Consider the following 18,286-nt stretch of genomic DNA (forward strand, 5'->3'; position numbering starts at 1 on the left):
ACATGAAGAAATGTTCCACATTACTAATCATCTTAGAAATGCAAGTCAAAACCACAATGAAATACCATCTCACACCAGTCAGACTGGCCACTATTAAATAGTCAAAAAACCACAGATGCTAGCAAGGCTGTGGAGAAAAGGGAACTCTTATATACGTTAGTGGGAATGTAAATTAGTTCAGCCACTGTGGAAAGTAGTTTGGAGATTTCTCAAAGAACTTAAACCAGAACCACTATTCAACCCAGCAATCCTATTACTGAGTATATATCCCCCAAACCCCAAATCTATCAAAAAGGAAGGTGCACTTACATGTTCACTGCAGTACTATTCAGAAAAGCAAAGACATGGAATCAACCTTAGTACCTAGTGACGGTGGATTGGATAAAGAAAATACACGTATACCACAGAATATTATGCAGCTATAAAAAATAATGAAATCATGTCCTTTGCAGCAACATGGGTGCAGCTGGAGGCCCTTATCCTAAGCAAATTAATGCAGGAGCAGAAAACCAAATACCACGTGTTCTCACTTCCAGTGGGAGTTAAACACTAGATACTCGTGGACATAAAGATGGCAATAGTAGAAACTGGGGACTACTAGACAGGGGAGAGATAGAAAGGGGTGAAGGTTGAAAAACTAACTTTTGAGTGATAGGATCATTCATACCCCAAACCTCAGCAACATGCAATATACCCAGGCAACAAACACACACATGTACCCCCACAAGCTAAAATGAAAGTTGGAAAAAAAAATAAGGAACACTGAAAATGCTAATTTAAATCTTACACATTTGGTATAGGTTCCATAACTACTTTGTGTAATCATTTGGCCTTCTGTTATGTTTCATGTTTTATAAGTAAGTATGGCAATCGAGTATAATCTAAATTATATGTTAGAGGTTGGGAAGTATCACATAATCAATTTTGAGCCTATTGCTTCTTTCAGATCTATAAACACTAGCAAGGAAAATGGTTTATTTTCTTCTTCCAAATAGCAATAAGAATAAATGGTAATGCTATAGCAACTGTAGACCATAGTGTTAATGTTAGTATGAGTGTCAGACTTCAGCTTTGCCTGTTTCCTATTGATAAATGGAAATATTAATGGTATTAATAGTATAATTTTGAATATACTACATTTTAGGTTAGAGGCCTAAGAGCTAGTCTTATTCTTAAAAATTATTTGTCATTAACTAATAAAATATTCAGAGGGAATATACTATTGCTTGTATAATAAATCCGATTTCTGATTATTTATAATTTCTGCCTTGGTTTCTTTTCATAGTATGAAAGATATATGAACCAATGACATATATGGTATATATAGGAATATCACTTTCAGCTAGAAGAATTTTTCTGTGGCTAATTCAGTGTGCTTATTTATAGACAAAGTTAGAATTTGGAGATTATATTGGAGATTTCTCATTTTACAGGTGGAATGTGAGGAACAGGGAAGTTGTTACTGCATGATGTAAAATATGGTACATGGTTCAGGAGTTAATAGTCTTAGTATCTATTTTTATTTTATAATCTGTGTTGTTTATACTGCCTCTGAAAGTGTGATGAACTTTGGTTTTTAGTATCGGGATCAGTATGTGTTGTAGGAAGAACATTAAATTGAAACAGTCTAGAAACTTGGATTCTACTTGTTTATTTCCTTTTTTTTTTTAGTAAATTTTGCTTTGCTTTTTCATAGGTCTGGTTAAACTAATTTCATCTTTATTTTCTTAGGTTGATTATTCTAGACCTTCAGCAAAACACAGGAAAATAGCTACCTCATTTCGTGATACTTCTCTCAAAGACATTTTAGTGCTAGCATGCTCTCTTTTGAAAGAGGTAAGTTATTTGATAATTCAACTTCCTAGTTAGAATATTTGGGAAATTTTAAGAGTTTCAAAAAAATTTCAGTTGGATTTTCCCCCCAATTCTGCCTTTTAAAGAATTATTGTGGACAGACTTAAGTATAGTAAATTTGCATAAGTCTGTAAGCAGTTCCAAAAAATTCACTTTTACTCACTGGGCATACGATAAGGTGAAATCCAAAGGGAATCTAATAACTTATCTTTAGGTGGTAGTTTCATTGCCTTCCCAGTGTTGATTCTTTAATTATAGAAGCTAATTTAGTATTAGTTTCTTTATCTACTTGCTTATATTTTGATAGGATGCAGATGAAAAATGAAATGACAATATTTTCCTGATTCATCAGCTATCAAAATTTATTCATAGTTCAGCCAAGATCGTTGACTTTAACAACTTCTTTGGGAAATAGTATTTCCCCATTTGCTACTTAGTGCTGTATCGAATATTAGTGATAGTATGATTTGTAATGATACTGTATTCTCTTGTATAATATAGGGACTCCATCATGCTATTCAAGCCTGATAATTGGTGTAATACAGCATTTCTGAAAGTATGCTCCAATAAGCACTAGTTTCCAATTATTTCAGTTCGTTGGTATAGTAACATGACAACTGCCACACTATGTCAGACCCAAAGACCTTCTATTATCTTAAAATTTTTCTTTTAACATAGAAAATTTTAACATACACAAAAGTAGATAGACTAGTATAACCAGTTAACCTATCAGCCAGTTAAACAGTAGCAACTCACGGCCAATCTTGTTTTCTCTCTATTCCTACCTACCCACTTTTTATATTATTCTTCAAGCAGAATCCCAAATTTCATATAAGCAGAATCCCAAATTTCATATAATTTCCTCTATAAATATTTCACAATATACCTAAAAGGTATAATTGTTTTCGGTTTGTGTGAGAATGGGCATTATTTTGGAAACAGGATTGTTCTCCAGAAGCTTTGTGAGTATCCTCCAACATTCAGAGTTCTGATTGCCTTTATTAGCTGAGTATGATTCTTTTATGCATGAAGTTAACCCAGTTTTTCTTGAAGAAGGTAATATTACTTCCTCATATATGGAACAGTATAACTTTGTAAACTCTTACTAGTTTTCATTTGACATTGAAAAATTATTTTAAGTCATGAAGTGTAAGTTTATTGATGTATTTCACAGTGTTTTATTTGATTTTGTACTTTTTTCAGGTGTTGGCCAAACCTTTAAATCTTCAAGATCAATGTCAGCAAAATCTGGTAATGCAGGTCTTGAAACTGGTCCTTAACTGCCTTAACTTTGACTTCATTGGCAGTTCAGCAGATGAATCTGCAGATGATCTTTGCACGGTGCAGATTCCAACAGCTTGGAGAACAAGTAAGAAAAGTTTGGTGTGAAGGGTCATCAACATAAAGGCACAGTATTAAGCAATATCGTTTCCCTATGTATAGTTATCTTTTTGCTAGGAATTAAAAAAAGAGCTCAAATGGATTTGTAACCTAAAGTAGCTGCTGATGGCTAATATTGAAATGTTTTCTGTAATTCATATTATAGTAACTTCTATATTTTGATTTTGGAAAAAAGAAAAAACAAGGACTGCACTAGAGCTAAATGGAGAGCAGATTTGGGAGGAAAGTCAAGAGCTCTGATTTGAAACTTTCAGATAAACACAGTGGGACAGGATCCCACTCTGTTTATGATCATTTTCAGGTGTTGGCCAAACCTTTAAATCTTCCGGATCAATGTTAGCAAAATCTGGTAATGAAGGTCTTGAAACTGGTCCTTAACTGCCTTAACTTTGACTTCATTGGCAGTTCAGTAGGTGATTCTGCAAATGATCTTTGCACAGTGCAGATTTCAACAACTTGGAGATCAAGTAAGAAAAAAGTTCAGTATGAAGGGTCATCATGAGAAAGAAAAAAGTTTAATATGAAGAGTTGGCAAGAGATGTCAACATATTTTTTAGGGTTATAAAGAGAACGAATTAGATTAAGTGACCTAGAAGAGGAGAGTCGCAACTTGCTTATAGAAAGGGATACCAAGAAAAAGGAAGCTAATTTGTTCTCCCATGTTCCAGAAAAATGGTGGCACCTAAAGTACCTCTGAGCTCAGAATTGGGAAATGGGGCTGATGGGGTTTGATAAAAAGTCTGTACTCTGAACAGTTAAACTCTCCAGGATCTTCTCTACCACCTGTGCAGCTAGGTGACTGCCTTTTCCTCCCTTTTCTCTACCTGTGCTACTTCTTTACTTTCCAAGACCAGAGTTTTTTTCCTCAAGAAATAAAATTGGAGAGGCCTCATATTCATGGATACCAGATATAATAGAGGAACAGTATTAATTTTGTGAAAAACTTCTAATATGGAGATCAGAGACTACAACAACAAAAGGGAACTTTGTGTTCTATATCTTGACTGTGGTGATGGAAACATGAACCAATACATGTAATAAAAAATTTCACAGACTGAACACACACATCTACACACACATGAGTACATGTAAAACTGAGAAATCTGAATAAGATTGTGGATTTTATCAATGTGAGTGTCCTGGTTGAGATATTATACTGTAGTTTTGCAAGAAATTACCATTGTAGGAAAATGGGTGGGAGTTCACGGGGTCTTTCTGTATTATTTTTTGCAACTGCATGTGAATCTACAATTATCTCAAAGTTTAATTTTAAAATGGAGGGTAGTTAATAGCAACAGAGACAAGGTGAAAGTAGAAATAAACTTCAGAAAGATATAATGAATATGCCCAGAGAGATGATGAGATAATGCATCCCTGAAACAAGGACAGGATATTGTTCAGAGAATGTTCCAAATTTACAGGACAGTTGCCAAAATAAAACATCCAGTGGAAAAGTTGTAAGATAAAGTTAACACAGTCTCCTAGAATGTAGAACAAAAAAGCAAGGAGATGTTTGATAGGAGGAAAAAAAATAAGAAAACTAGAAGATGAAATTAAGGAGGTGTGACGGTTAGGAGTTCTAGAAAGAGAGGATGGAGAAAGAAGGAAATTTGCAAACAGATAGTACCCCAAAATATTCTGAGCTCTGAAGGGTATGCATTTTTGGATTGAAAGATCCCACCAAGTTCCCAGCATAATGAATAAAAAAGATACTCACTAAGCTTTATAATCATGACATTTTAGAATAGTAAGGATAAAGAAAAAAATTGTAAAACTTACCAGAAAGAAAAAAGTAAGTCTCTTCCTACAAAGGATTGGGGTCAAGAAGGTATTAGACTTCTCAACAGCACTGAAAGCTAGAAGACAATATAGTAGTATCTTCAGGCTTCTGAGGGAAAGCTGTTTCCAAACTAGACCAAACTTATCAAATCTAAGATGGAATAAAGACGTTTTCAGATATGCGAGTGCTTCCAAAATTTATCCCTTATGTACTTGCTCTCAGGAAGCTACTTGATGTACATGCAAAGAAAGTGGAAGATAATGGAATTTGGGAAATGGGCACTTCAACACAAGATGACAGTGAAAGACATAAAAAGGCTACAGTTGTATAACAAAGTTAAGGAGCAACCAGTTCAAGTTGAAGGCTCTGGGAGGTAGCGGTGGGTGAATGCAAATGATGGGTTATTTGATGCTGTTGATGGTGTGGAACATGTTATGAAGAACATTGTCTCAATCTGTCAGAGCATTTGGAGAGAATTAGTGACAGATACACAACTAAGCACAGAAAAGATGCTATGATTAAGTCCAGTGAGTATTAGAAATGTGATGTAATTACAGCTCAGTCGTTAATGTTATTTACATAGTCATAATAAATGTAAACACATAGAATTGATTTAATCACAAATTGTGATAATAATGGGTGGGTTTTTGAGAGGATTGCTTGTGGAGAGAGTGGTAGGTGTGGTAGGGATGTGGCATTCGTGATTAGACAGCTAAAGCGTTACACACTGTAATAGGAATGCAGTTGATGTCTAAAGTAAAACAATCAAATGAAGAAATAGTATAGGCTATTATTTGGAAACATGACTAACTATAGCTAAAAGAGTTGAAAAGCAGTTGGAATGGGATAGGGTACAGTTTTTTTTTATTATAAGCTTTTTAATACTGTTTACTTTTTGATACTGTTTGAATTCTCAATGTTTATATTACTTAAATACAAATAAAAATAGAAGATTCTCCCGTTTCAAACTGTAGTGCTACATAGAGGAAGTGCTACATGAGGAAGAGCCTGGCTAGTTAATTTCTGTCTGTATTATTTCATCTTTCAAAGGAAAATAGCTGGGAATTAAAAATAGGCCTAACTGGAAGGAATGGCCACATGCAGAGGTCTTGGATTTCTCAGTTTGTGTGATATTGTCTTACTTCGTTAAGATCACTGAATTGAAAGTAATGGTGTTAGAAAATAATTTTTTTTCCCAGTTTTCCTGGAACCAGAAACATTGGATCTTTTCTTCAATTTGTATCATTCACTTCCACCACTACTGTCTCAGTTAGTAAGTAAAAGTCATTCGTTATTTCGTTAAAAAATACCTGTGATTTTTATCTAATTTAAATAAGGGGTGGTATATATTTACTTCAAAAATTCTGTTTATATATTCAATTGAGTTTACTTTTCACAATAAGTTCTTGTATTTTCTGGGATGTATACTGCTTAAACTATTTGTCAAATTTTGTTTGTTTTGTCAACATTACATTTTATTTCATGGGTGAGCCTAGAACCAGTAACTATTGATTTAGCTCTTGCCCAGAGCCAGGACAACCTACCAATCTCTAAATATATATATTTTTTCCTACTCAGTTCCCATAGGGCCTAAGTCCAGCAGCTGACCACCACACAAGGACTTTCCCTTCTACTACCCTTCTCTAAGTCTTCCTCAACCTTGCCTGGCTCCATGTCTTAGGTTTGACAGGCTGTCCCCTTCAGATCTCTGAATAAGAAACGAAGGGGATCTACTCACTTGAATTGTGTTCATCAAGCCAGTTATTTATATATTTTTTGAATCAGTGTAAATTCTATTGCATGCTTAAAAAGTTCTTGATACTCTGTAGTTATATAGAACTTTGAGACTCTGAGCTCCATCTTTGCGGAGCCTAAAACAAATCTGTCAAGGCTATTAAAAAATCATAAGTTTAATGTTTAAACTTGCAGAAGTAAAGCTGGGGAGTTCTAATATTGCCATTTTCTGAAAAACATATTCCATATTTAAAGTATATATCAGCGATATGTTTGTTTAGGTATCTTATTGCCTAAAAGGGAGGAAAGCATTCACAGAAATGTCCTTTTTAAAAGAACATGTCTTCTCTTGAATCTAGAGTTTAAGGTAGTGCTTTTTAAACTGGGTTTCTCAGAGTACCTCATGTTTCCAGTTGGAGCCACAGCCTTCTGTCTTTCAGTCACAACAGTCTTGCTTTTAATTGTGTAGAAACCATGGTTTCATGTAATTATGTTTTGGGATAAAGCAAAAAAATACCAGTGCTTAAAAAATAAAGTAGAAAACAACTGCTTTGAGAGATAGTAACGAACATTTATTGGACATGTCCTATTTATTGTATGATACTTACCTCACTTAATCTTCAAAGTGGCCCCGAAAGGTAAATAATAAAATCCCTACTATGTAGACCCAGAAAAACAGAAAACAGACCTAGATTGACTAAGTGACCTCCCCCAGGGCAACAAAGAAAATATTGGCATTGAGATTCAAACACAGGTCTTTTTTGCCCCCAACCCAGGTGTTTATAATACGCTAGTGGTTCCCATACTTGTACTTCTGAGTTTTCTAAGGACTTTTTGTTTTTGTTTTTAATTTGGGTTTTAGGTTCTAATGGTAGGGGCTGTGGCAAACTGGAGCACATCTAAAAACGGCATCATTTGATTTTTGTCTCTTTTCTCACCAGAAAGTGCCTACCTTTTCCAGCACCATTTTCAGACTATTTTTTAAGATGCTAATGGATGTTGTAAAATATTCCTTGACCAATTAAATTTGGAATATGCTGGATTACATTACAGGTTCCCCCTGCCCCCTCCCACAGGATACCACAGTACATAATGTGCACTATTTCCCAAACATACTGTACCACGAAACCATATTTTCTTTTCGGTAGAAAACCTGATTCATTAGAAAATGGAACTGGGCATCGTAAGCAATTGAGAGCCTATTAAATATATAGCATGTCCAGGCCTTGAACTGGCAGATTTTGTTAATGAAAAAACATTAGAGGGGAATACATACAAATAGGAATTTTTATGATGGGGTAGAAGGATTGTGGGTGGTGGAAGTGGTTGATGATATTTAGCTTTTATTATTTTTATGTTCTATAATGCTTTTTATGTTGCATTATAATGCATTATATTCTATGTTGCATTATAATGCATTATATTCTATAATGCATTAAAATTAAATTCATTTTAAGTGTAAAGACTAGTAGTATTCCTTACATGTGGCCACAGTTACTTTGAAAATTGAAATGAAATTTTTTTGGTATTTTTTAGGCACTTTCATGTTTAGTTCAGTTTGCTTCGACAAGAAGGTCCTTATTTAACAGTCCTGAACGTGCCAAGTACCTTGGTAATTTAATTAAGGGAGTAAAAAGGATACTTGAAAACCCTCAGGTATTTATGAAGTAATTTAATACTTAGCATAGAGATACAGTTTTTCAGCTAAAGGCACATAATAAACTCATCATGAATTTATTATGATTCTGGAAGAAAACATTTAGTATCATATTTATCTTCCTTAGAGCTTTTTTTGTTGTTGTTGAGATCAAGTCTTGCTCTGTTGCCCAGGCTGGAGTGCAGTGGTGCAATCTTGCCTCACTGCAACCTCCACCTCCTGGGTTCAAGCGATTCTTCTCCCTCAGCCTCTTGAGTAGCTGGGATTATAGGCTTGCACCCACCACCCCTGCTAATTTTTGTAGTTTTAGTAGAGACGGGGTTTCACCATGTTGACCAGGCTGGTCTCAAACTCCTGACCTCAAGTGATCCACCTGCCTCGGCCTCCCAAAGTGCTGGGATTACAGGCATGAGCCACCATGCTCAGCCCTTAGATGTCATTTGTAGTAGAGATGGGTAGTTTTTAAAAATGGATGTTTCCATGGCTGACTTCTGTGTTTCTCTTATTTTTTTCTTTTAGGCAAATATGACTAGAGATTATCTATCTTACTATGCTTCTGTCTTTTACCATTGTGTTACATTTCTTTGCTTGCACTTCTTAAACTACTGAAGTGATTAATTCAGTATGTCCACCTTATGAATAGAAGACATAATATAAATCGGAATGTTAATATTGGAGCAAGTGGCCTTAAATTATGAAATAATGTTTTCTTGCCCTCTTGTGGACAAGTAAGAGTTTGTAGATTTTAAAATTTTTTCTGCATTAACTTTAGAGCTTCATTGCCAATATTCATTTCAGAGAACTGCAAAGCTGCTATTGAGTGATTTTGGGTGCTTAGATAAAATATTTTGTTTTACTTTTTATTTTGATTTTGTTTAAAATATCTGTAAAATACAGATTTTTAAAGGTTAAATGATTTAAGGAGGTTTATCTAATTCTCTTGGTTATTAATAAATTTTGGGGGGTGACATATAATATCTTTAGTAAGAATGTTCTACAAAAAGCAATTGTTTTTGCATATTCTCAGAAGTATTTTATGGGTTAAGCATTTATTTTATCTTTTCAATGTTAGTATAGTTGTGAAATTTTCTGTTTTGCTGATAAAGAGGATTTTACCAGTATATTTTAAAATTTTTAGTTGTTTAACTCAATATCATCAAGGTGGAAGATAATATGCTAATGCCTGATAATTTCTCTTAAATGATTTTCCAACATCCTTATGTTGATGTTCCATGGCTGTAAAAGTTGGTATGAATATTAGATTGTTTTAGAATCACAAACATGTTTTAAAGATCTATGATTACAAAATTTTTTGGTTATTTGTCCTTAATAGATACTATTTTCTATATATTTCATGGAGCTCCTATGAATGAAATCGCTTAGAGACTTTCAGTTTTACAAAGATAACTTTTTGAATTCTGTTTCATCCCAGCTACAGTGCATACTAAAACTGTTTTCAAGGAGCTTACAGACCACTGGGCAGACCTTTTTTGTTATTTCCTTTTAATCTATACTCCCCCAAAATTTACCTGGGTAAATTTTGTTTTTGCTCAACTTTAGTTATTTGCTCAGCTTTATTCCTTACATTGCAGTAATTTGTTTGAATGACTGTCTAGAGACATGGAGAGACACGGAGTTGCTTGAGGGTACAGTGCCTGTAGATACTCAATAAATATTTGTTTAATTAAGAAAATTTCTGTCATTTGTGTGCTCATACATACCATTTAAGTCTGATGAGTATTGTTCTTTCCTAGAGTTTACTTTTAATCTTAAATATTTTCCAGATCCTTTGTTGACTTCTGTTTAAACCACAGTACACACACACACACACACACACACACACACACACACACTCTCAAAACTTTTGTGTACTATAATAGCTTCCCCAAAATTATAATTTAGTCATTGTGATGCAGATCTTCTTCCAAGGCCTCTGCTTTGAATTCTTTATTATTAATCATTGATGACAAAACTAGACCTAGCAGGCATCTATTTTTTTTACATTGTTAACTACCCAGTTGACACAGAGTATTTTAAGTAAGTACCCATGAAAATTGGGAGACTTAAGATGCTTTGGGGTTTTACTGATTTTATTGTCCATAGGTTGGCTTGTTTTTAAGCCTTTCTTTTTGTCTCATAATTTAGGGTTTGTCTGATCCAGGTAATTATCATGAATTTTGCCGATTTTTGGCTCGTTTAAAGACAAATTATCAGCTGGGAGAATTAGTTATGGTGAAGGAATATCCTGAAGTTATTAGATTGATTGCTAATTTTACCATTACTAGCCTACAGGTAGGTAAAAATATGTAATTATGTTAAACTGTAGCCAGTTTTAAAACAACTTCTTGGTAAGGGTTGGTGGGGGTATTTTAAAAATATCTATTAATTTGATTACTTTGCTGGAAATGTTCATTGCAGGGTTTTAGGTAAAAAAGTTCATTGAAATGTATATAACAAAAATTGAGAAGCTACTTAAATATCTAATAATTGAATAATGGCTTGAGAAACTATAGTAAAATCTATGTGAAGAAATAAAATTTTTACAGATTATATTGAAGTTTTATAATTTTAGGGGAGAGATTATAAAACCATGTTTTTCACATGATGTGAACTCTGAAAAATATTCATGGAATGATTAGAGGGAAGTAGAGTAATATTTTAATGTTACTCTGGGTGGTAAAATAATAGAAATGTTGGTTTCTTTCTACTTTTTTGCATTTATAAATTTGCTATATTAAGTGTTCATTAGTTTTATGGTAAGAATAAAAGTTAATTTAAAAATAGATGTTTAGTAATTTTATTCTGTAATTCTTATTGTAGGAAGATGTAATATTTTAAATAACTTTTGCTTTATTTCTTTGTAGCATTGGGAATTTGCTCCTAACAGTGTTCATTATTTGTTAACTCTGTGGCAAAGGATGGTAGCGTCTGTTCCTTTTGTGAAATCAACTGAACCCCACCTATTAGACACTTATGCACCAGAAATCACAAAGGCCTTTATCACTTCTCGGTTGGACTCTGTTGCCATAGTTGTGAGGTATTCAAAAACTAAATGTTTTTGTTGTATTTCCTTTTGACAGTTGGAATTTTTTAAGATAAATGTATAAATTTAAAACTCACCTTTTTTAGTGTACAGTTGTATGATTTCTGACAAGTGCACACAGTTGTAGAACTACCATCACAATTGAGATATAGAATAGTTCCATCAATCCAGATAGTTCTTTTGGCACCTTTTTCAGTCAGCCCCTCTCCTCACCCTCATCTCTGGCAGTTACTGATCTGTTTTGTGTCCCTGTAATTTTTTTTTGCCTTTTCCAGAATGTTGTATAAATGAAATTATACAGTATGCAGCTTTTTAGTCTGATTTTTTCCCACTTAGCATAATGCATTTGAGAGTCCTCTGTGTTGTGTTAGTACTTTACTTTCATTGCTGAGTAGTATTCCATTTTGTGGATATATCAGTTTGTTTACCAATTCACCTGTTGCTGGACTTTGGAGTTGTTTATGTTTTTGGCAATTGTAAATAAAACTGATGTAAATACTCCTGCACAGATTTTGTACAAACATAAGTTTTTGTTTCTCCTGGGTAAATACCTAGGTGTGGGATTCCTGGGATGCATGTTAAGTATAGTATATATTTTACTTCACAAGAAGCTGCCAAACTATTTTGCAAAGTGGCTGTACCATTTTGCATTCCCGCTCACAATGTTTGAAAGACTTAATTGCTCTGTGTTCTCACTAGCACTTGATATTTTTAGTTTGAAAAAATTTTACTCATTCTAATAGGTGTGTACCTCATTGTGGTTTTCCCTTAGTGACTAATAATGTTGAGCATATTTTCATGCACTTATTTACCATGTGTATGTATTCATTGGTAATATGCTAGTCAAATCCATTTCCCATTTTTAATTGGGTTGTAATTTTCTTATATTGAGATTTGAGCAGTCTGTATATTTTCTTCACAAGTCTTTCTGTTATGTGTTTGCAAATATTTTCTCTGTTGTTTGCCTTTTCATTTTCTTTCTTTTTTTGTATTATACTTCAAGTTCTAGGGTACACGTGCACAATGTCTTGCCACACTGTCTTCCACGAACATTCCCACCAACAGTGTAAAAGCATTCCTATTTCTCCACATCCTCTCCAGCATCTGTTGTTTCCTGACTTTTTTTTTTTTTTCCATAATTTTTTTTTTATTATACTTTAGGGTTTTAGGGTACATGTGCACAATGTGCAGGTTTGTTACATATGTATCCATGTGCCATGTTGATTTCCTGCACCCATTAGTTTCCTGACTTTTTAATGATCACCATTCTAACTGGCTTGAGATGGTATCTCATTGTGGTTTTGATTTGCATTTCTCTGACCAGTGATGATGAGCATTTTTTCATGTGTCTGTTGGCTGCACAAATGTCTTCTTTTGAGAAGTGTCTGTTCATATCCTTTGCCCACTTTTTGATGGGGTTGTTTTTTTCTTGTAAATTTGTTTAAGTTCTTTGTAGATTCTGGATATTAGCCCTTTGTCAGATGGGTAGATTGCAAAGATTTTCTCCCATTCTGTAGGTTGCCTGTTCACTCTAATAATAGTTTCTTTTGCTGTGCAGAAGCTCTTTAGTTTAATTAGATCCCATTTGTCAATTTTAGCTTTTGTTGTCATTGCTTTTGGTGTTTTAGTCATGAAGTCCTTGCCCATGCCTGTGTCCTGAATGGTATTGCCTGGGTTTTCTTCTAGGGTTTTTATGGTGTTAGGTCTTACATTCAAGTCTTTAATGCATCTTGAGTTAATTTTTGTGTAAAGTGTAAGGAAGGGATCCAGTTTCAGCTTCCTACATATGGCTAGCCAGTTTTCCCAGCACCATTTATTAAATAGGGAATCCTTTCCGCATTTCTTGTTTTTGTCAGGTTATTCAAAGATCAGATGGTTATAGATGCGTGGTGTTATCTCTGAGGGCTCTGTTCTGTTCCATTGGTCTATATCTCCGTTTTGGTACCAGTACCATGCTGTTTTGGTTACTGTAGCCTTGTAGTATAGTTCGAAGTCAGGTAGCGTGATGCCTCCAGCTTTGTTCTTTTTGCTTGTATTGTCTTAGCTACGCAGGCTCTTTTTTGGTTCCATATGAACTTTAAAGTAGCTTTTTCCAATTCTGTGAAGAAAGTCAGTGGTAGCTTGATGGGGATAGCATTGAATCTATAAATTACCTTGGGCAGTATGGCCATTTTCACAATATTGATTCTTCCTATCCATGAGCATGGAATGTTTTATCAAGGTTCATAGCTTCCTTGCATTGGGTTAGAACATGCTTCTTTAGCTCAAAGAAGTTTGTTATTACCGACCTTCTGAAGCCTACTTCTGTCAACTCATCAAACTCAGTCTCCATCCAGTTTTGTTCCCTTGCTGGTGAGGAGCTGCAATCCTTTGGAGGAGAAGAGGTGCTCTGGTTTTTGGAATTTTCAGCTTTTCTGGTCTGGTTTCTCATCTTTGTGGTTTTATCTACCTTTGGTCTTTGATGTTGGTGACCTACAGATGGGGTTTCTGTGTGGATGTCCTTTTTGTTGATGTTGATGCTATTCCTTTCTGTTTGTTAGTTTTCCTTCTAACAGACCCCTCAGCTGCAGGTCTGTTGGAGTTTGCTGGGGGTCCATTCCAGACCCTGTTTGTCTTGGTATCAACAGCAGAGGCTACAGAACAGCAACCAGTGCTGCCTGATCCTTCCTCTGGAAGCTTCATCCCAGAGGGTCACCTGCCTGTTTGAGGTGTCTCTTTGCCCCTACTGGGAGGTGTTTCCCAGTCAGGCTACACGGGGGTCAGGGACCCGCTTGAGGAGGTGGTCTGTTCGTTCTCGGAGCTTGAACGCCATGCTAAGAGAACCACTGCTCTCTTCAGAGCTGTCAGACAGGGACGTTTAAGTCTGCAGAAGCTGTCTGCTGCCTTTTGTTCTCCTATGCCCTGCCACCAGAGGTGGAATCTATAGAGGCTGAGCTGCGGTGGGCTCTGCCCAGTCCGTGCTTTGTTTACACTGTGAGCTATTCAAGCCTCAGCAATGGCGGACGCCCCTTTCCCCATCAAGCTGCAGCATCACAGTTTGATCTCAGACTGTTGCACTAGCAGTGAGTAAGTCTCCATGGGCGTGGGACCCACTGAGCCAGGCACAGGAGGGTATCTCCTGGTCTGCAGGTTGCTAAGACCGTGGGAAAAGCACAGCATTTGGTCAGAAGTGTACTGTTTCTCCAGATACAGTCTGTCACGGCTTCCCTTGGCTAGGAAAGGGAAATTCCCCGATCCCTTGTGCTTCCTGGGTGAGGCGACGCCCTGCCCTGCTTCAGCGTGCCCTCCGTGGGCTGCACCCACTGTCCAACCAGTCCCAATGAGACGAACCAGGCACCTCAGTTGGAAATGCAGAAATCACCCATCTGCACTGATCTCACTGGGGGCTGCAGACCGGAGCTGTTCCTATTCGGCCATCTTGGAAACCCTCTGCCTTTTCATTTTCTTAACAGAGTCTTTAGAGGAGCAGAAGTTTTAAATTTTGACTATGTCCAGTGCTTTATGTTTTCTTTTATGTATTATGTTTTTGTTGTTATACCTATGGAAACTAATCCAAGGTCAGAGAGATTTTTCTTTTATTTTCTCTTCTAGGAGTTTTATTGTCTTAGAATTTACATTTTAGTCTGTGATCTCTTTCAGGCTAATTTTTGTATATTACCTGGCATAAGGCTAGAGTTCTTTTTTTTTTTTTTTTTTGGCCTATAGATGACCAGTTATTTCAACATCATTTGTGTAACAGACTATCCTTTCTCCATTGAATTGTTTTTATGCTTTTGTCAAAAATTAATTTACCGCATATGTGTAGTTCTATTTCTGGACTCTATCTTCATTGATCTGTGTGTCTGTTCTTTCACCAGTACCCTGTCTTGATTAGGTTTATAATAAGCTTTGAAACCAGATAGTATGAGTTCTCTAAGTGGCTTTTCTCTTTCAAAATTGTTTTGGCAATTCTACTTTCTTTGCTTTTCCATGTATATGTTTGAATCAGTATCTCAGTTTCTACAAAGAAGTTCTGCTGAGATTTTGACTGGGATTGCATTGAAACTGTAGATTAACTTGAGGAAAGAACTGACATCTCACCAATATTGAGTTTCTTAGTTCCTGAGCATGTCTATCTTTTAATTTAGCTCTTCTCTGATTTCTTTCATCAAACATTTTATGGTATTTAGCCTTCAGATCTTGCATACATTTAGGTAGATTTAATTGATATTTTGTGTTTCCTACTGCCTTTGTATGGTACTGTTTTTTAAATTTGAATTTCCAATTGTTCACTGCCAATATCTACTAATACAGGTCATTTTGTATATTGACCTTGTATGCTATGACCTTAGTAAACTTACCTATTAGTTTGAGTAGCATTTTTGTGTTTCTAAAAATATTTTCCATTTACATAATCATGCCATCTTCAGATATAGACAGTTTTATTTTTTACTTTCTAATACATTTCTATTTTATTTTTTATTTTTTTTATTTTTTATTTTTAGAGACAGAGTCTCGCCCTGTCACCCCAGCCGGAGTGCAGTGGCGTAGTCTTAGCTCACTGCAACCTCCGCCTTCCAAGTTCAAGCCATTCTCATGCCTCAGCCTCTTGCGTAGCTGGGATTACAGGTGTGTGCCACCATGTCCAGCTAACTTTTGTATTTTTAGAGTCAGGATTTTGCTATGTTGGCCTGGCTGGTGTCAAACTCCTGGCCCCAAGTGATCCTCCTGCCTCTGTCTTTTATTCCTTTATTATAGAATTTTTATTTAACATAAAGTTTATTTGTGGTGAATAAAAGTACTTCACATTCTAATGTTGTCTGCAAACTTATTCTGTGTTTGCAGAGATCACTTAGATGATCCACTGGATGATACTGCCACTGTGTTTCAGCAGTTGGAGCAGTTGTGCACTGTCAGCAGATGTGAATATGAAAAGACATGTACTCTTCTTGTGCAGTTATTCGACCAAAATGCACAGAATTACCAAAAACTTCTGCATCCATCTTCTGGTGTAACTGTGGACATCACCATTCAGGAAGGTTAGTAAACTTTATATGACTACTGAGTATTATGTTGAATATTAATTAACATCATTAATCACTTTAATAGTTTTACTGCAAATTATTTTTATGTATTTTCCCCAATTCCTGGTCCCCTAATAAACCATTCATTTTATTAACCTTCTGGGTGTATTGGTAATTTGTTGGTTGATTTTTTTTTTTTTCAGTTTTCCTCTATAAGATTCATAGTATATACTTCTCTCTGCAATCAATATCAAGAAAAATTGATAATGGCCCTTGAGCAGATAGTTTATGAACATAACTATCTTAACTGGTTATGCTTTCTTCTTTGCTATACTTGATTGTAAACTCAGAACCCAATTTCAGCCAATAAAAAGTATATAATATAGCATTATGATTTTGCTTTTAGGTATTAGCCTTCATTATGGCTTTACTATTATTTTTATTCCTCAATTTCTTCTTTATTTTGTTCTTAATCCTTTATTGATGGAGGAGGTATTTATTTCTGTATATCCTTTTAGGTCCTTTCAGGAACTTAGGGAGTAAAAATAAATACGTTTTTCCAATTTTCTTGATAAGATGCACTACGGGAATGGAAATTTCTAGTAGAAAGCACTTTATAGTTCTGAACTTGTTTTTCATATTTGTTTATCTTGTATTGGAAAGTGAGTTTAGTAAGGGATCATAATCAAGTTTACTTCCAGTGATTTCCCATTTTAACTTAAAAAAACTTTTAGAAGGTTATCCTTTACATTTGAATAACGTTTTTTAAAAATGCCTTTTGTTTATTATCTGTCCATCTTGCTTTAAGTCACACAATACTGCTGAGGGGCTAGTGTGAGATAATATTCTCTACTTCAGTGTTTTTTTTTCTTTTATGGGATCTTATTTGTAAATTAAATGGGGAGAACTAACAGTTTTGCAGCATTTAGTCTCTTCATTATTGATTTATTCTTCTAGAAGAGTTTTGAAAGTTATTAAATATCAAATTCATATAAAAGGATATTTATATATATTGAGACATACAGAATAGCAGTAACTACAAACACCGTTACCTTGCTTAAGGAATAGGTCATTGCCAATACCTTTGCAGCATTTTTTGTTCCTCTTTCCACATCTGTCCTCTTTCCTATCAATAGAAAATACTTAATAATCTTGAATTTTGTGTTTATCAATTCATGCCTTTTCTTCAGTTTTACCACGTGTATGCATTCTGAAGATAATACATGATATTGCCTATTTCCAACTTTATACAAATGGAATCATACTGCATTTATTCTTTGACAACTTTATTCTTACCATTTCTCAGTATTTTATTTATGACAGCTCATACTGATGCATATAGCTATAGTTCCTTCATTTTCAGTGCCATGCACTGTTACGTTGTTTGAATGTATCTCAGTTTATTTGTGCATTCTCTTGTTAATAGGTATTTGTTTTCTGTTTTTTGTTAATAAAATCAGTGCTCCTGTAACAATTGTTGTGTATATCCATTATATATTCAGCTTTAGTAGGTACTGTTAAACTATTTTACAAAGTGTTTGTACTACTTGACATCCTACCAATAGTGTTCGGGTGTTCCCATCAGTCTCTATCAGGAAGTGGCAGACTTTTTCTTAAAGTGCCAAATAGTAAATGTTTTAGGTCTCCATCACAACTACTCAAGTCTGCCTTTGTAGCCAGGAAGCAGCCATAGACCATACTCGTGTCTGTGTTTCAGTAAAGTTTTATTTACAAAAACAGGAGGCTGTCTTATAGGCTGTAGTTTGCTGACCTGGACCTAGATTCTTGCCAGCAGCTCGTATTATTATACCTAC

At 35.1% G+C, this 18,286-nt stretch overlaps 1 protein-coding gene across 7 annotated transcripts in view; it reads left to right on the top strand.

Annotated features, from left to right (window-relative positions):
- Nucleotides 1–18,286, top strand: part of RANBP17 (RAN binding protein 17) — a 447,403-nt gene that overhangs the window by 46,659 nt on the left and 382,458 nt on the right. For 6 of the 7 annotated variants that reach the window (XM_032158613.2, XM_058440137.1, XM_058440138.1 and 3 more), the window contains 7 exons: nt 1,732–1,836; nt 3,058–3,223; nt 6,235–6,308; nt 8,306–8,425; nt 10,572–10,718; nt 11,291–11,463; nt 16,294–16,487. In XM_032158613.2, the coding sequence (XP_032014504.1) occupies nt 1,732–1,836; nt 3,058–3,223; nt 6,235–6,308; nt 8,306–8,425; nt 10,572–10,718; nt 11,291–11,463; nt 16,294–16,487 (979 nt within the window). Of the gene's footprint in view, nt 1–1,731; nt 1,837–3,057; nt 3,224–3,570; nt 3,723–6,234; nt 6,309–8,305; nt 8,426–10,571; nt 10,719–11,290; nt 11,464–16,293; nt 16,488–18,286 lie in introns of those variants that run through there. The other variant, XM_058440142.1, reaches the window with a different exon arrangement.

The sequence above is a fragment of the Hylobates moloch genome, unplaced genomic scaffold (genome assembly GCF_009828535.3).
Source record: "Hylobates moloch isolate HMO894 unplaced genomic scaffold, HMol_V3 SCAFFOLD_6, whole genome shotgun sequence".
In the NCBI taxonomy this organism is placed as follows: Eukaryota; Metazoa; Chordata; class Mammalia; order Primates; family Hylobatidae; genus Hylobates; species Hylobates moloch.